The sequence below is a fragment of the Tursiops truncatus genome, chromosome 8, assembly GCF_011762595.2.
Source record: "Tursiops truncatus isolate mTurTru1 chromosome 8, mTurTru1.mat.Y, whole genome shotgun sequence".
In the NCBI taxonomy this organism is placed as follows: Eukaryota; Metazoa; Chordata; class Mammalia; order Artiodactyla; family Delphinidae; genus Tursiops; species Tursiops truncatus.
The window spans coordinates 44887185-44907196 of record NC_047041.1 but is presented as its reverse complement, the minus strand read 5'-3'; the positions used below and the strand labels follow the sequence as shown (position 1 = coordinate 44907196).

At 37.1% G+C, this 20012-nt stretch overlaps 1 protein-coding gene across 2 annotated transcripts in view; it reads left to right on the top strand.

The window, feature by feature from the left end:
• The window catches only part of TMEM135 (transmembrane protein 135), a 241790-nt gene extending 232934 nt beyond the window's left edge, over nucleotides 1-8856 (top strand). For both annotated transcript variants that reach the window (XM_073808329.1, XM_019948728.3), the window contains 3 exons: nucleotides 3688-3786; nucleotides 4599-4666; nucleotides 6506-8856. In XM_073808329.1, the coding sequence (XP_073664430.1) occupies nucleotides 3688-3786; nucleotides 4599-4666; nucleotides 6506-6638 (300 nt within the window). In that variant the 3' untranslated portion in view covers nucleotides 6639-8856. The remainder of the gene's footprint in view (nucleotides 1-3687; nucleotides 3787-4598; nucleotides 4667-6505) is intronic.
• The last annotated feature ends 11156 nt before the right edge of the window (nucleotides 8857-20012 follow it).

The window sequence follows — 20012 nt, the reverse complement described above, 5'->3', positions numbered from 1 at the left end:
CCTTGCCATTTATTTGTTGATAATCTAGGTTATTAATTCTTTGGAATTTCCCACATTCTGGATTTTGCTGATTGCATCCTCACTGGTGGTGTTATAACATGTTCCTTTAACTCATGTATTGTCTGTAAACTGTAAATTAGATCTAGAGCCTTAAGCAAGTTCAGGTTCAGTTTCTTTTAGGCGGATGGTAGTGGCAGAAAAACTTCACATTTACTGTGTGTGTGAATTCCTATTACATCACATTAGGAAACACAAAAATGTCGGGTTGTCTCTCTTCTTTTTTTTTTTTTTGTGGTACACGGGCCTCTCACTGTTGTGGCCTCTCCCGTTGCGGAGCACAGGCTCCGGACACGCAGGGTCAGTGGCCATGGCTCACGGGCCCAGCCACTCCACGGCATGTGGGATCTTCCCGGACCGAGGCAAGAACCCGTGTCCCCTGCATCGGCAGGCAGACTCTCAACCACTGCACCACCAGGAAAGCCCCTGTCTCTCTCTCAACCACTGCGCCACCAGGGATGCTAAGATGGATCAGTGGGCTCAGTGTTGATAGAGCCAACGTAAGGTTCCCCATCTTTTACCCTATTTTTCTAGCAGCCATTAATGACCAGGGTTTATTATTTCACTGAGGGTTGCAAAATCATCATAATCTACTATTATTGTTTCTTCTGCATTTATTAGTGGGAATTCTTCATAAAGAACTTTCCCTTTCAGCTGTTTGGTTACTGTGAGATCGTCTGTTCACAAAGTCATAATAAAGTGCTTGATTACTTCCCTTTATTTGCTAATGTTTGGAATGAGTTAGTCCCTAGCATCCTGCAAAGTTGACCTGTAAGTCTTTGTTGTCAGGTGTCTTTATGGAGTTTAAGGTATTTGATTTGTTTCAACCTATTGCAGTCATTATGCTCAAATTGCCCCATCTTTGGCCATGAGAGCCTCTTCAAGTTGACTCCTGTTTCTTTTTTCACGTAATTCCGGTATCTTTGATAGTTTTCTTGCTTTGTGATAAAACAAGATATTCCAGGCTCACCTGGGTGGTTTCCTGCTCCAGACATAGAATCAGCCTTCTCCAATGGCACCTAGTTTCTTCTGGTGAGAAATGGTATTTAGAAAACTTTAGTTTGGGTGCTAAAGGTTTTTTGCTCCTAGGCTAGTCATTGTTTCTTGGCCTTTCCAGTGAACAGAGTTAGAGCATCCTATTTTTTTTCCCTTTCTTTTCAGAGAAAGAGAAAATAATTAGGAGCACATTGATGTTTTCATCAAATTTATTTATTTATCAAATTTATTTATTTATCAAAGTTCAGGTTATAGATTTTATTTAACTTGTTTGAATTTTAAAAAGTTTTATCTCACTAAAAATCTGTGTCCCTAATGACATTAAGAAAATTACATATTTGTTTTATCCAAATGAGAGACAGAAAGAGAGAGAGAGAAGGAGGCAGGGGAGGAGGCATTTATTTTTTCTCAGTGCCTTTGGAAGCCATTGGAGAGCTTTAAGCATGGAAATGATGTGATTTAATTCACATTTTAAGAAGAATATTCTGGCTATTATATAGAGAATGGATTAGAGGCAAGACTGGAATCTGGGAGAAAACCGTTAGTCTCAGGCAGAAAATGGTGGCTTGTGTCAGGATGGTAGCAGTAGAGATGGAAAAAAGTACACAGATTTGGTGTATGGTTAGGAGATGGAGTTGGCAGGACTTGCTAATAGAGAGGAAAAGGGGAGTGAGAGAATATATTTTTTTGCCCTAGCTGGCAAAAAATATATTCTTTGACATAGGGGCCATCCAACATTGAGATCTAGTTTGTAAAATGTATCTCTAAATGGCTAGAGGTTTTAAAGCCAAGCAGTGGTATCGCTGTTTCTTATATCAACAGATCGTATCTGATAAGTGTGCTGATGAGAACTTTTTTTTAAATGCAGGAAATTAGAAGTATAAGCTTACTATGTCCTTTGTGGAATTAATGACTATCGTATAATAGGCAATCATTTTCCTATGATTGAAGTTAATTTTATATTAAAATGATATATTACTATATAATGCGTCTTAAGTAAACATCACCTGTATAGGCAACTTTTTTCTTGGAAAAAATTATTTCCAAGACATATTTATTGAGTATCGATTATGTTCCCATTACTGCGGTGGTGCTGGTGAGCATATAGAAGTATAGGATACAGTCCCAACTCTTCATTAACTTAGACTCTAGGTCAACAGATAAGTTTTATTGTAGGAAATAATTAGGAACATAGTAATCCCATATATCAAGAAATACCTGTTTCACATAACATTTCTATGATGCCATTCTACCACATCTGAATTTCATTTTTGTTAACAGGAATACACTACAGTATATCTGTACCTTGTAATATATTATCATATAACTTTCAAAATAATGGCCCATGTTTATCTTGTTACTGAAGTAGATTATAAATCTCTTTGTACATATCTTACAGATTGAAGTTAATTTTATATTAAAATGCTATATTAATACATAATATTAATTAAAAATCAGCTGTATAAACAACTTTTTTCTTGGAAAAAAATTATTTTATGTTCTTTATTTCATGGTCCACTCATGTCTTCTTAAAGCTCCCTCCAACCTATTGAAACACCATTCTGTCTTGGTCATCTTTCCACTTTTCTTACTTGTTTCACTTTAGCATCCCTACGTTCCAGAAAACCCATTTCCATGAATTATCCTTTGTTCCATCCATATAAATTTGCTGCAAATTCCCCATACATGTCATGTATTTTCACCCTGTTTGTTACCCCTGCTTTTCCTCTCTTATCTAGTTGATGTTAGGCCTCTTAGAAAGCAGCAGTATTAAAAGTGGGGTCAGCAGACTAGCGCTGGTCTATGAACTGTTCATTACCATACCAGTTCATTACAAGGAAAGGATAGAAACTGAGAGGAAGCATTTGGAAACCTTATAGCAACTCGATGGAGTAATTTGTTTTTTGAATGTAATAGTGAAAATTTGGTTCAATTCTAGTAATTCATTTTTATTGTATTATAAAAGCATCAGGCCATGATAGTTGGAAATTTTGTTTTTTAAAAAGTGGTTCTTCACTGCAGATGGTTTGAGATGCCCACTACTCAATGTAGTCATTTCTGAAATTCTCCTTGGTCCTTTGTCATAGACAGAGTAGTTGCTCCCTCCTCTGGGGAGCCTATATATATATATATATATATATATATATATATATATATGAGATAAACATAGATATACGTACATACACATGTGATGATCTACACATCTAATCAATATAGATATCTTGTAACCTTATTAGAGTGTGTTAGTTATTTCTTATGCGCTAATTGGGTTTACACCAGTACATGTTTAATGAATGAATGAATAGATCTAACAGAGAAGGGAAGACTTGAGCATTGTACAAACAGCAGTGAAGAATAAATAGCATGAAAGAGGTAGAAATAAAGTGCTGTTGAATTTCACAGAAAAGTATTATTACTGGCATCTGGGGTTTGGGGTGAGTGAATGAGGGAAAGGGAAGGGCTGACACTTAACATGTCAGGGAAGTACCTATGGTTTGAGCTCTGAAAGGATTGTTAGGATTTTGAAAGGTAGAAAAAATAGTTGTAGATAGGGAACGTATCACTCCACCTTATTGGTAATGCTATTTAAAGTTGTTTTCTTTATAAATCTTGCGCTATGTGCTTGTTTTGCAGACAATGTATTTCAAAGGTATTGAAGCAGGAAAGGTTCCCTATTTTCCCCATGCAGACACTATCATCTATTCCATCTCTACAGCAATTTGCTTCCAGGCAGTAAGTATAACTTTTTCAAATGAGAAGTAGAATTATTTCTGTTTCTAGTGTATATATTAAACCAATGGGGGAAAAATAAAGGCCTGGGAACATTTCCAGTTTTTACATTCTATGCTTTTTTTGTTTTGTTAGCAAGATAGCTTGCAAGTTTCAAATCATTAAACATGTTAACTTAGTGGGCTAGGTCATGTTTTATGAACACAACAATTTTTAGGTTTAAGTAGAGTGCAATTTTTGTAGGAGAATTATCACTCTAGTACCTTGGCTAGAATGCCCTAACTTAATTTTACTTCAAAAAAAAGATACCATGGGCATAAATATGAATAATTGCTTTTTCCCAGTATTACTCAGGCAGTGAGGATAGGGGTAGAATCTAGTTTAATAGAAGCATCGTTCAATCTCTTTAAACTCTGCAATCACCGTTATTGATGTTAATGGTCTTAGGGCTTTTGCAAAGTTTGGGGGACAGCTTTTATTTGCAGTTTCTCACAGTAATGCTGCCAAGTTGGTAAACTTACTATAACTAGCGAAGTGCCAGCTATCTAATGGGCACCTAGTAAACGCTTCCCAATGATAATAACTATTAACTCAATTATTATTCCATGAGCAATATTCCTATTTGAAGGCATATTTACAAAGATTCTTGAGAGTTATCAACTTAAACATTAATACATGTTTTTGTTACTACTGTCATCACTGTCGTTAAATAGAGTGAGCAATAAAAATAGAGACAAATATGTTCTGTTGCCTAAGACTGCTGATAATATTTGCTGTTTACTAAAAGAAGTCTCAAATTGAATATTCTAATTTAGGCTGTCATGGAAGTTCAGACCTTACGACCATCTTACTGGAAGTTCCTTTTAAGGCTCACCAAGGGCAGGTAAGTGACTGAGATGTTTTAACTGGTCATAGAAAAAAGCAATTTCCATAAAAAAGATTTTGAATCTTTTCGTTTACTTGAGGGAATATTCTTTCAGTGGTAAAGTAGGTATCTAGCTATAAATCAAATATGACCTAAAATTTAATAAGAATAACATGGGCCATTCTTTTAGTGAACATTATTTTGACTATTTTTTTCCCTATATTATTTTAGATATTTTAAGTGTTCTAGATTAATATGTTGACTTGCAAACTGCTGATAGGTTACTATATAACATTCTTAAGTCTCACTTTTAAAATCTTTAATCTCTTCTTTTGGATTAAAAACATTACACAGATTCATTAGAAATCATGCCTGAACAATTGACTGATTTCCACTTTGGAAAAATAATCATACTCTTTTGCCTGACTTTGTAAGCACACTTTTCTTTGCCTTTACGATCATATTCCTTATTGTTGTTGTTGTTGTTAGCATTTCCTGATTATAATCTAATTCTTTGGGAGGCAGGTTGACCTGATAGAAAGACCATGAGCTTGGGAATTGAACAGACCTAGGTTTGACTGCAGTTCTGATACCCTTAGCTGTGTCACCGGTTGGGAACATTCTTTACCATCATGAGCCTCAAGTTTCTTTCTCTCTTCAATGAAACAATAATACATTGTGGGAAAATCGAGATGTTTGTGGCAGCCTTTAGGCACCTAGTAGGCATTCAGTAAATAGCAGCTCTCATTAATATTAGTAATAGCGAACAGTTGTATCGTGCTTACTGTGTCCGAGAACTGGTTTTAAGATACACACATACACACATACAGCATACATATACATACATATGTGTTTAATCCTTAAAGTAGCTCTGTGAGATAGGTACTATTAATATCTTGCTTTCGCAATGTGAGGAAACTGAGGTGCACGCAGAGGTTAAGCGCCTGCCAGAATCACAGAGCTAGGAAAGGACGGAGCTAGGATATGAGCCAGGCGGTCCGACTGCAGAGTTCTTCCTCTTAGCCATGACACTGTGTATCCTCTATATTATTAGTATTTAATCATTTCTTTCTTTGTCATTCAGGTTTCTTTGCACATCAATGAGTTTAACCAGTTGATTATTTCGGAAGGGAACATACTTTGGGAAGGATCTGAAAATCACATTTATTGGCTCTTGGAATAATGATACTGGCCAATAACTCAAAACTAATTTCACCTGGGTATCTTCCCCAGAAAAGAAAGGCTTATGATCAGGCACAGAGACACAGAAGGTCCATCCTGCACATTAGCTAAAATATATGTCTTTTAAAAATTTTATATCTCTTAGGTTAGGTGATGGATAAAATGAGGGCTGTGTTTTTACTATGTTGTGTCTGTTAGAAATTTGAAAACCTATATGCTGTTGGCCCTTCAGTCACATTTGGATGTATTTTCTGTTGACTGTGAGACGTTAAAATTTCAATTATGAGAGGAATTACGTTTAATACCTTTGCTTGTCAGTAAATGTTAGCGCATTCATTATACATTTAGCTTCTTGTGATTTTATTCATCAGAAAAATCACAATGAACCTATTTTTCTATTTGACACAACCTAGTGGAAAGGATTCTAGAAGGGTTTGAAATAATGATGGTAATCTCTGGGGTTTCAGTTTGGGGGATTATCATCTTTTTAAAGAAAATACAAGACAGTGAATCTTGAGGAAGAGCATCAAAGTGACTTTTGAATCTGCCATTGAGTCTTTTGCCATGTCAGCCTTTTCGGTCTTCCCGTCCCATGAAAGATAAGTCAAATGGAGTGAATCATCTTCTTTTATAAACTTCATTAAGTACTTGTTCCCTGTGTCCTCTGTTTTACAGATTTGCCGTTATGAACCGAAAAGTCCTTGATGTTTTTGGTACTGGTGCATCTAAACACTTTCAGGATTTCATCCCTAAGTTGGATCCAAGATACACAGTTGTAACACCAGAGTTGCCCGTCGAGTTTTCTTGAAGATGACCGTAACTTATTAATGTGACTTAATGTTTCATTATTTTGTCCTAGAGAGTTAATTATGTTGAACACAAAGAAGGGGGCCTGAGCTTGAACGTCAGTGTTACTTCAATGAGAGACGCTCTTTTTTTTTGTTTTTCTTACCAATCAGAAATACAGAAGCTTTTCAGGAAAGTGTTGCTTAATAATTAAGCTCCCTCTATAGCCAGAATCTCATTCTGGATCACTGTAATGGTTGACATTATGATATATTATTATCGATTAAATTATATCCACAAGCAATATTAAATAATTATGTAGAAATGTAGTAACAAATAAGAGTATACTTAAAATTACTTTAAAAGATGTTTTACTTCATTCCAATCTAATTCTTGGTTAAAACTAAGAATATTTCTACATTTTAGGATACAAAGGATCACGGGTACATGGATTTGGTCTGTATTTTTTTTTTTTTTTTTAACTTCTGAATTGGTAACTATAGTAGTGAAATGTTATGGGTATGGAGTAACTCTTCACAGACAGTGCTGCTTTATTTAGTAGAGAGCAAATTAATTGGAGAAAGTGGCCATTCTTAACTTCAGGGATGCAAAGACGGGTATCATACTGTTGGGATAAATGCCGTGGTATCCGTGCTCTTTTTCCACTGATACCTTCATCTCTCTCCATGATTAGTTGGGTTCTTCGGCAGCCAGTGAACCTATGTATTAGTGACAGGTTAGGAGCAAATGGAAATTGACGTATCTGATAAAGTTGAAACATATGTTTTAATCTTTTACAGAAGCATTACACTTGAATATTCAAAAACAAATGAAGTTACTTTTAAACCTCCTGTAGGTTTATTATGTTTGTCTTCATTTATAAGGGCTGAATTCTTCATAGCTAAGTTTGTACGCTGTTGTCGATTTAGAAGGGATCAAATTCTATGGAACAAAAGTAGTTTGGGCAAGTTTGGCAGTTTGTTCCCTCAGCTGGTTCACCTATACGGATGTTTGACAACTAAAAACATTCTAAAAATCCAGTGGAGGTTTAAAAGTCCACTTCATAATTGGATGCAGGTTCTCTAGCCTCTTTCCAAAAAATCATTATCGTCACTTTTACTCATGTTAGAGCAAAGAAGTGACAAAATGTAGTCACTGCTGATTATGAGTTAGTTCAGGACAGCTTTGATTGAAATATGATCACTCTTTAGAGTTTTTCAGGGACAAGTTATTCTTTTCTAAGTTAATGCAAGGCTTAAGTGGTTGTGATATGTTACATTACAATTAATGTAACATATAGGGATAATGGTATATTTTTTTAATATAATTTTGTTGCTGAAAAGTTTTAGGCTGCTGTAAATTAATTATGCAGTAGAACTTGTGTAGCAATAAGAATTATAACCCAGACTTTTTAAATGCTTAATCCTCCATATTCAATTTCATCAAGCCTTGTATACTTCTGTTTACATGGAATTCTAACCTTGGTTGTTATGGCAGATTGAAACCAAACAAAAAAAGAGTATCAGCGAGAGCCAGTTTAATTAGGCCAAAATTTTGCAGTGTGATTAGCTTTTTAGGGTCGACTTGTCTATTAGGCAATACTGTTAAAGGATCCTTTTGGCTTCAGACTTCCAAATTGATTAATAAATTCAGTTTTAAGTTTGTATTCACTGGAATCAAAATGATGATTAGTACTGTGTTTACTTTTAAAAATGAAGTATTATAGCAGTGAAGAAAGCACTGCTACTTGCATCTCATTTTCTCTATTCAGAAATCATGTTTATCATATTTTTCCGTCAGTTAAACAGAAAACTTTTTAATCCGTAAGTTATTGTTTTCATTCAGATTAAAAGACTATGAAATTGAAAGACAAATTCTACTGAGGTATGATGAGATTGTTTAGTGAAATTTTCCTGGTCAAAAGGTGCATTCCTATGATTTATTTTTTTTAACACAAGGTATAGCCATCTTTTATTTTATAGAAAGTATGAAATGAAATAACCATCATGAAGCAGAGTCATACAATGAATGTATAGCTGGAATGAACAGTTAACTAGTTTGCAGTGGTGAATAGAAAAGGACAATTTGATTTCATTGGGACGGATTGCAAAGTATCGAGCAAACACAAAGAAACTGTGTTTGTATTCCTGAATTCAATCAAAATGAATGTGTTTCTACCTCTAACTAACCAGGTATGGATTGGCAACTTGGCATCATAAATAAAGTCAAATAGATGTGTCCATTCCAAAACATGTTTTTTAGTCCATTTATACTCCAAAGAAATCCTGTCTATGTTAAGTTTCCTTCCACTAGACCTGATTATATTAAACACTTATTATGCCCTCTTAGTATTTCCTACATCTTTATATAGACTGAAAAACAGTGCATTGAGGTGCTTAATAGGATTATGGTTGTTTCCTGTATTGATTAACTATTTCCTGTATTAGTAAAATCCTACAGTTAGTACCAACCAAGTGAAGAAACAAGTTGCATGATAACAAATTGTCTCAATTCTGTTAGATTCTTACCCATTTTTCATCAGATAGTTTAGTCCATTTTATTACCCGTTTCTGAAATAAAACCTTTTGATTCGGTTGTCTTTTTTTTTTTTTAATAAATTCTATGATTTCTTCTGTAACTTTTCTTGATCTGTAAACATTGTAGTTTCTCAGTTGATGCCTAGTATATTTTTTGCTTTCATTTCTTCTTTAGTCAGTGGTTATTTAGTTTAGAATTTTATCTTCTTACTCGTTGCTCTTATTAGATTTTCGAATTTACTTTTGTCTCAATCAAACATGTCTTTCATGACGAAACCCAAATCGGTCAGTTGTCACACAGTGTGTTCTTGTTGAGCTTGCGTATTCATCTTCTTGTAGATTTTGTCTAGGCTAACAATTGATTTAGTTGTTAATGCTGACAAAATTGTTTCTGCTTGTACGTTATCACATTCCTGAGTTTCTAAGTCCTCTGATAATGTCTAGTTAAGGAGAATCAGTTTTCTTTACCTTCAAGGAGCTTCGTCCACTTGCTCTGGCACATCCTCCTAGCAGTGGGGGTCAAGTGGCCTCGCTGCAGGGCCAGAGGGGCGTGCCCACTGGGAGCAGTGGCCTGGTGTTTTTGCTGCCTTTGAATCAGAAGTCACCGAGCCCTTAGAGCCCTTGAGTTCTCCCTGTGATTTATTTTTACTAGTATAAGTAGAAAGTAATTTGTCAGAGTGACAGAATCTTCTTGCACGGATGCTTTTTGGCTCCACAAAGAGAAAAGTATTCATGTCTGAACTGTGATCTTGCTAACATATCTGATACACTTTATCTCCCCTAACACCTTGACCTGTCGCTGCTTATCTCTTCAGTATTCATTTTCAGATAGACGATTTAGGTAGCTGAAAACGAGTGACCAAGAAGAAGACCTAAGAAAAACAGTAAGAAATAACTGTTTTCTGTGGGGCTGGGCTAAGGCTAGCTCAGGAGACTGTTACAGTCGCCGTAACTCTGCGCCTCCTCTTCATAGCCCTTTCCTGCTGGTGCGTTAGCTGGCTCTGCAATTCCTTCCTGTGGAGTTGGCAAGGAAACGAGTGTAGGCACCGAGGTGGCTGTGAGGTCAGCTGTGCCCCGGGGCCCGGGGGCTGTGTGGACTTCCCTCTAGCCAGGGACTTCCCTCTTCCCTTAACTTCAAGATTAAGGCTGTGTTTTCTGTTTCAAGCTGTAGCCTCAGGTGACTTTGTAAAACTTCCATAGTTAGGGAAAGGGTAACTACAAAGAAATGAGACTGACATTGATGTGTGATTTCTGGGTCAGGAGCTTGACCGTGATGTAGCACGTGTCCTAGGACTGCAGCAGGACAGTGCGTAGCCTGAAGCTTACAGCTGTGGTGAATAAGAATATGTGCTGTTTTATATTGAGAAAAGTGAGTGACTTTTAATTGGAGGAAAGAATTAATATCTGGTAACTGATTTCTTGCTCTTTGATGTGGCCTCTCCCTCCCTTTTCATGCTTCAGTCCCAGCTGTCACCTTTCTCCTCTTTCCCAGCCTTGGAATCTTCATGTCTGGCCTCATGTTACCTCTCTGCACTCCTCGTCCCCGTGCCTCTTGGCTTTCTTCTGCTGGTTGGTGTTATGTTCCAACTATGCTCCTTGAATGTGGGTGCTCCATCGCTCCCTCGGGTGACAGCTGGTTAGGTGGGGCCCCTAGAAGGATCGTGAAAATGGAGTAGAACTTTCTGAGGATGGTGTCTTGTGATATGGCTCTGCACTTGTTAGGCAGGAAGAAATGAAGGTTAACTGCAGAGATGCGGGAGGAGATGGACCTCTGTAATGTGGGACCTTTAAATCCAGGACAGTCAGTCTTTTCTCAACAACAGCATAACATCACCTGACTTTTGCTGTGGCTACACAGGAGGAAGAACTCATTTCCTGTTGCTTTCTCTATTTTCTTTCCACCTTTACCTCATCCAAATGTGCCCTAAGTGAAATAATACATTGGGCTTTAACCTTAGCCTCTGCAGGCCTGAAAATCCCAGTAATCACACACACACACACACACACACACACACGCACACACGCACGCACCATCTGGTCCACAGCAGATGTCTCAGGCGAGGCGTAATTTGTACTTCTTCTCCAGATCACAAGCCACTGCAGCTTGCCTGTTCGGTCTTGTGTTCAGTTTGAGGTACTCCCACCGCCCCCGCCCATCCTCTGCCTCCACCCCTGCCAAAGCATTCTGACCCTGTCAGAAAACCCCAGACTGCAGGTAACAGGATGTTCCCTGGTCCTAGCACACGGCATAGCGGTCTCAGCATCCCTTCAGGCTTCTACAGGTGGACCTGTGGACCTATATTGACTGCAGTCCCCCAGGAATGTTACTTTCCTCTGTCGTTTAATTTGGACCAGGCAATTTCCGAGGGCTGTTTCCTCAGTATCTACTAAACTATTTTAGTTATCAAGTAACCCCTTAAATGAATTTTCTTTTTTGGGTGATTTTGGTCCCACAAGAGGACCCTGTGGCTGTGGAGAGAGCTTGGTACCCAAGGTCTAAAAAGGTTTAAAGCATGAAGTAATCCTGTTGTTGGTCATTATAGGATGGGGTGCCACAAGGGGTGCGTGAGAAGAGTGTAAGTACACGTTTCACGTCTTACCTCTTCCCTCCTATTTGTTTCTTTACCACCAGGAAAGCCTGGGCTTTCCTACCACATCTTTGCCATTTATTTCTTCAGTTTGAGTTCTCCAGGGAAAAAATGAAGTCCTTATTTTCCTGTTTGTTTTAGGGAAAGTTGAGACTGGTAAGAGTCTAAAGGAATGCTGTGGAGTCTGTAAGGAAACGAGGTAGCTTCTCCACTCCTCTCCCCTGAGAAGGGAGCCAGAGGGATTCATTCAAAGTGGGAGTGTTTAGAGTCGTGTCCCAGTGACCTGTGCGACCGTTGTACCCTACAAGACTTGGCGTGGTGAACAGGCAGTGTGTGAAGGGGGAGGAAAGAGTTTTTTTCTCAGAATTATTAAAGTAGGTGCCAGGTCTGCAGCGTTATTATGAATATAAACCTGACTGGAGGCCAGTGGTCCAACTAGCCGTTAACTAGCGAGGTACTTTGCTTCATCAAAGTATTCGGTGTTTGTGGCATGAATGAATGAATGGCCTTGTGATGCTTAAGAAAGGCAGCAGTTAAGTGGGAAATGTGTTAAAAGTATTAAGGGAGGTTTTATATGAATAAAAATTGTAACTTCCTCCTTTTGAAATTTAATTTGTAATATAGTCGAATCTGCAAAACCACAGGAAGGAATTCAGTTGCATCTAAATCTGAGTCTGCAGTTTGGGGAAGGCTGTCAGTCTCAGGAAAAGCAGTAAGGTTCTCCTAAGACCAAAGAGGGCAGAATAAATCTATAAAACTAGAGGTATACTTGAATCATCTGGGCTTTTTTTTTTTTTTTTTTTATGCATTAGAACGCTTGTTTCACTAGAACTTGGATTCAAGTTCAAAAATGGGATTGCAGTTATTGTTAATTGCTCATCTAATGATTGTTTAATCCTTCTTCCTTGCCGAGAACACTTACTTTGTTTAAGGCAGAAATATGCCCAGCCCCAGGGGATGGATCATGATTTTTCTAGGCCTTTCATGTTGCTCCTTCTTATCCAGATACTTTTCCGACCTCTCCTCTGAAGATGGTCATATGACCCAGTTTGGGCCAATAAGATGTAGTGGAAAATCTGGGAAACTCTCAGGAAATTTTTTTCTTGCCTGATTAAAGGAACGCTCTTTTCAACTCCTTTTGTTTTCTCGTTCATAACACTAGTTAATGGCATCTGGATCTGTGGCAGCGGTCTTGCAAATATGAGGTAAAAAGTAAAAAGATGAAAACCCACCACGTTAAAGGTGTCACAGCTGAAAAATGGAAAGAACCTGCCTCCCAGATGCCATTCGAACCACCGAATCGATGCCAGTAACCACATACCTCTGAGCATTTTGAGCAAACAGACCTCCATCTCTTAAGGCTGTACTAGGCAAGGATTCTGTTACTTTGCAGTTGAAAACATTTCTAATTGACACATTCCAATCCTATATAGATCAGGCCTCAGATTCATTTCCCAGGGTATGCCTCCCTCCCTTGACTTAGAATATTCCCTTTTCCTCCCCTACTCCACTTCTGCCTGTGTTCTGAAATACTCAGTCTCCTCCTCTTTGAAAGTTGGGCTGATCTTTTATCCCTGTCTCTCTGAAGCACTTTGCTAACACTGCACATAGAGCACATTCCGTTTTCGATTAGCTGTGTACTCACCTGTTGCTCCTTTATATGCTGGCGTATATTTGAAGGGCAGAACCCACGGCTTATCCCCATATCGGTGCCTAAATCAGGCCTCTATATGGGGGTTATAGGGAGGAGTTAGTTAGAGTGGGAGGTGGCGGTCCCAGCAGCTGCCTGTTGAATATATGCTACCTCTGTGGAGTCTGCAGACTAAAAAGCTACCCTTAGTCCTCCTGTAAAAGTCTGGAAAATATTATCCTTATGAATGATTTTGTAAATACTCCAGGAAATTGTCTTCTATTACCATTCCAACAGCTATTGGAGCCAGTTTGGCTTCAGGTCTTAGAGAAATGATTTGTCATCTGTCTCATTTGTCTGCTTTTTCCTGACAGAGCTGGAATTCTGGATTGTTCCACACTTGAAAACGCCAAATCCGAACCAGAGTTAGACAGGGCAGGACTCGAGGCTCTTCCTTCCCACTAATTTTACAGGGTAAAAATTCACAGGCAGTTTCCTAGAATTACACTTTGCGTCTGGCTTTTCAATAGCCTATTACGATTACTTTTTCCCTATCACAGAGAGGATATTTGAGAGGGAAAAGCTTGAAATCACTCTTATCAGTACAAGCAGGGCCCTAACAGATAGCTTCTCTGATACTCATGTTTTTAGGGGGAAAACAAGGCAACTAAAATGTATGAGGTGCCTCTGATATATAGCAGATTGTTCACATCTCATGCAAACCTCACCACCTAATAACAGATATTATTAGTTCTGTTTTACCAGTGAAAGAACCGGTAATTTGCCCAAAGTGGCAGTACTGGAATTTGAGCTCAGATCTTCCAGAGTTGAAAGTTTAAGTTTTGTTTTGTTTTTCTCAGAACATAACCGTACCTCCCAAGAGGTGGTATCTTCACTCCCCTCTGTTAAAAGTAATCATATAACATCGTAATAAAGATCTTGCCTCCAAAAATGGTTTTGACATTTACTTTCAGAACAGAAACTGGAAATATTATCTCACTCAAAAAAACTAAAAGACCTGATAATGTATATAAAACAGCAGTTTTCAGACACTGGCCATCAAGCAGTGCAGGGCAGTGATCCCCGAGAGAAGGAAAACAAATGAATTGAGTCCTGTGATGGCCCTAGCTGATGCTTGGAGAGAGATTCCAGATTGCAGCTCAGGAAGGGAGCACCACAGCAGAGCCCAGAGGTCTCCCTGAGCTGAGGAAACAGACCTGAGAGTCCAAAGAGGCCAAAGTGGTTGAAGCTCCTAGGGTAGAGTACAAGAGAGGAGCGAGCTGCACAGAAAGAAGGCATAAAGATATAGAGAGGGTCCCCTTGAGACTTCAGCTGAGTACTTCTGTTTGCGTGGGACGAAGCTACTGAGGCTGGAGGAAGAACCACCTGAAAGGAGCGGAGGGAATAATCACTGACGTTCACACAAAGCAGTTAATAGTTTGTGTTCTTGCTTGCCAGAGTGGAAAACTTTGTAATTCTCAAAGGGCACTAGATAGGAAAGTCAGAAAAGTATTACTTCAGTAGGAGAGCAACATTAACCCTGGACTAAAAGCTCCAAAGTTTCTGGTTTCTAAAACAGTTTCTGTGTAACTGTCTCCTAGAACAAAGTACAAGAATATAGGGATACAAATATTTTGCATATGCAACAAGGTAAAAACTCAAAATGTTTGGCATCCAATAAAAAAGAATTGTCAGGCATGCAAAAAGCCAGAACTTACAAAACCCATAAGTGAAGGAGAAAAAAGAGATCCAGAAATGACACAAATTATAGAAATATTATTTGTACAAAAGGACATTGTAACTATATGCCATGTATCAAGAAGGTAGTGGTCCGGAAGTAGAGGCAAGATTGAGCATGTAAATTAGAGCTATAGAAGATATAAAAAGGACCAGAAAATATAAGAGATGAAAATATGCAATGTCTGAGATTTTAAAAAACAAAACCCCACACTGGGTGAGATTAACAGTAGATTAGACAGCAAAAGAAAAGATTTTAAAACTTGAAAACATAGCAGAAGAAACTATCTCAAATTATTTAGAGTGAAATATGACTGGAAAAAAAGTGGACAGAGCTTTAGTGAGCTATGAGTCAACTTCAAGCAGTCTGATGTATGTACAGTTGGAGTCCTCAAGGGAGAAGAGATGGGTGTGAGGGTGGAAGGGGAAAAGAAAAAAATATTTTGTATTTTCATATTTCTTCAGGTCATTTGGAGACAGGGGCCAACAGTTCTTCAAATTTGATGAAAATTACAAACCCACAGGTCCAAGAAGTTCAATGAACTCCAAGGACAAGAAACATGAAAAGGATCACACCAAGGCACATCTTAAATCAAACTGCTTTAAGCCAGTGATTTAAAAAAAATATCTTGGCACATCCAGATAGGGGAAAAGGACATGTCACATACAAAGGAGCTCAAATAAAAATGACAGGAAACTTCTCATTGAAAACCATGGGAACCAGAAGACAGTGGAGCAACATCTTTAATATAGTAAAAGGAACAAGATAGACTAAAACCTGTCAACCTAGAATTCTATATGCAGTGAAAATATCTTTTCAAACAACAAAGGCAAAATAAAGACTTTTTCAAACATCCAAAAGGTGAATAAATACATCACCAGTAGACCTGCATTACAAGAAATGTTTTTAAAAGTCTTTCAAACATATAAAATAATACTGTGTGAAAATATGGTAAATATGTGGCTAAATACTAAAGCTCTCTTTTTTTGTTATTAAATCTATTGAAAAGATAATTGCTGAAGACAGTAATAGTACCCATTTATCGTGGACTTTATAACACATTAAAAAATAAAACACACAACAATTACACAAAGTTTAGGAAGGGGAAAATGGAAGTATAGTATGGTAATATTTTCATGCTATACATGAAGTGGTATAATATTACTTGAAGGAAAACTGTGATAAGTTAAAGATGTATAAGCCCTAAGGTAATTCTCCTCACCCCCCAAAAGTGTTCTAGCTAATAATGCAACAACAAAATACAGTGGAATCATCAGTAAGTATTCAGTTTATCCAAAAGGAGGAAGAAAAAGGAAGGACAAGGGAACAAAGAAGAAGACAAATAGCAAGATAATAGACGTAAGCTCAACCATATCAATAAGCACATTGATTGTAAATGGTCTAAACACCCAATAAAAAGGCAGAGATTGTCACATTGAATAAAAGAAGGCAAGGCCCAACTGTATGCTATTTTCTCAAAACCCACTTTAGGTATAAAGACACTAGGCTTAAAGTATAGAGAAAGATACAATAACAGTAAGTTAAAGAAAGCAGGTGTACTATAGTAGTAGTAAATAAAGTAGATTTTGCTTGAGAGCTTGAGAATATTACCAAGATTAAGGATTAAGATGGTTGTCTATAATGATAAAGAGGGCAGTTCAACAAGAGGAAATTACAATCCTAAATATATGCAATACAACTTCTAAATATGTGAGGAAAAGGCTGATAGAACTACAGTGGGAAATAACCAACTCACAAATACAGTTGGATTTTCAACACCTTCAATAATTGTTAAAACATGTAGACAGAAAATCAGTAAGTATTTAGAAGACTTGAAAAACACTATCAACCATCTTGACTTAATTGACCTTGATAGAGCACTCCACCCAATAACAGCACTACACACATTGTTTTCATGTGCATTCAGAGCATTTCCAATGGAGACCATATTCTGGGATGTAAAGCAAGTCATAATAAATAAAGGGTTCAAACCATACAAAAGTATGTTCTCTGGCAAAAGAAGAAGAAAATTAGAAATCAATAACATATCTGGAAAATCTCCAAATATCTGGAAACTAAACAACATGCTTCTAATTAAAAAAAGTAATAATAAATTAGAAATATATTGGCCTGAATGAAAATGAAAACACAATACATTAAAATTTATTAGATACAGATTAGACAATCAATCCTAGAGGAAAATTTATAACAATAGTTGCCTATATTAAAATAGAAGAAAATTCTCAGATCAATGATTTTACCTGCCACCTTAAGAAACCAGAAAAAAGCAAATTAAACCCAAAGTAAGCAGGAAAAGAGGAAGTAATAAGGATAATGTCAGAAATCAATGAAATAAAAATTTAAAACAAGAGAAAATAAAGCCAAAAGCTGGTTCTTTGAGAAAAATCAATAAAATTGATAAACCTCTAGCCAAACAGAATGGAAAAAAAAAAAAAAAAAGCAACACAGAACTATCAGGAATAAGAGAGAGATCATCGCCATAGATACTTCAGAAATGAAAAGTGTAATCACTGACTATTATAAACAACTTATTCCAATAACTTTGACAATTCAGATGAAATGGACAAATTCTTCAAAAGATACAAATTAACAAAGCTCGTGCAAGAAGGACTAGATAATCTGAATAGCACTGTATTTATTAAAGAAATGGAATTTTTAGTTAAAAGCCTTCCCACAAACAAAACTCTTGGACCAGCTGGGTTCACTGGTGAGATCCACCAAACATCTAAAGAAGACATAACACCAATTCTGTACACACTTTCAGAAAGTTAAAGAGGAGGGGAAACTTCCCATCTAATTGTATCAGGTCAGTATTTTCCTGATACCAGAATCAGGCAAAGAAATTACAAGAAAAGAAAACTAAAGTCCAACATGCCTCCTGAACATAGAGACAAAAAATTAAAATTAATTAAAAAATTTAATTAAAATTAAATTGAACAAAATATTAGCAAAGTGAACATAATACATAAAAAAGGATAATACATCATGACCAAGTGGGGTTTATCCCAGGAATTCAAGGTTGGTTTAACAATGGAAAATCAATCAATGTAATTCATCATATTAACTCACTAAAAAAGAAAAAAGATATGATCACCTCAATTGAACCAGGAGAAGCATTTGACAATAGCTAACCATCCATTTTTCATTACTCTCAGCAAACTGGGAATAGGAGGGAATTTCTCCAAACTAGGAGTAGAAGGGAATTTTCTAATAAAGAGCATCTATAACACAGCTAGCATCATACTTAATTGTGAATGACTCAGCATTTCCCCTCTAATATTAACAAGGCATGAATGTCTGCTCTTACCACTTCTATTCAGCATTGTACAGGAGCTTCTAGCCATTGCAACAAGACATGAAAAAGAAAGAAAACCATCTAAATTGGAAAACAATAAGTAATGCTGCCTTTTATGGCAGATAGCATGCTTATCTGCCTAGAAAATCCAATGAAGTCTCAAAAAAAAATAAAGCATTAGAATTTTGCGAGCCAATTCTAAAATGTATATTAAAATGCAAAAGATACAAAATGGCCAAAACTATTTTGAATCAACAAAATTAGGGGGCTTACACTATCTAATTTTAAAACATTATAAAGCTACCATAAGCAAGATATTCTAGTATTGTTATGAAGATAGGCCATTAGATCAATCAAACATAATACAGAGTTCAGAAATCAGTCTAGACATATTTGGTTAACTGATTTTTGGCAAAGATGCCATGGGAATTCAGTAGAGAAAGGATAATCTTTTCAACAAATGTGCTGGAAAAATTGAGTAGTCATATGCAACAAACAAACAAAAAACCCCATAAAACCCCAAAACTATCTTTGACCCTTATTACAAAAATTAAGTCAGACCATACACAGTTGACCCTTGAACAATACAGGGGTTAGGTGTGCTGACCCTCTATGCTGTTGAAAATCTGTGTGTAATTTTATAGTCAGCCCTCCACAGTCATGGTTCTGCATTTACAGAGTCAGCCAGCCACCGATCATGTAGTACTATAGAATGTATTTACCGAAAAAAATCCACGTACAAGTGGACCTGTGCAGTTCAAACCAGTGTTGTTCAAGGGTCAACTCTATAAAATTTTAAGTCAAAATGTATCCTAGACCTAAATATGAAACCTAAAGCTATAAAACTTCTAGAAGAAAAAGTAGAAAATCTTTGTGACCTTAGGTTAGGCAAATATTTCTTAGACAAGACACTGAAGGTACAGTCCATAAAAAACAAATTTGATAAATTGGAGTTCATCAAAATATGAAACTGGGACTTCTCTGGTGATCCAGTGGTTAAGGATCTGCCTTCCAATGCAGGGGACACGGGTTTGATCCCTGGTCGGGGAATTAAGATCCCACATGCTGCAGGGCAACAGAGCCTGCGCACGCTGAAGCCCGCACACTGCAACGAAGAGCCCATAAGCCGCAATGAAAGATCCTGTGCGTGCCTCAACTAAGACCCAACGCAGCCAAATAAAATAAATATTTTTAAAAATATGAAACTTTGGCCTTTCGAAAGACACGTTTAAGAGAATGAAAAGGAAACCCACCTACTGGTAGAAAAATATTTGCAAAATACATATCCGATAAAGGGCTTTATCTACAATATATAAAGAACTCTTGAAACTAGGGAGATTGATTTCTGGCATGAGAGTATTAGCACCTTTGCTGACCTGCTTTCCCATGAAATATGAAAATGATTTTTAAAAGCTCAAGCATTTAAAATCCCTGGAAATCGTCCTAAGGAAAAACAGCAAATTAAGAAATATTTCTTAAAGAAAAGCTATGAAATGTCAACCAAAAAGGTGAGTTTTACTTGGAGTAAAGAAGGTGAATCTTTCAGTAAGGAAGTCTACGGTATTTGCACCAAGACTGCTCCTACCC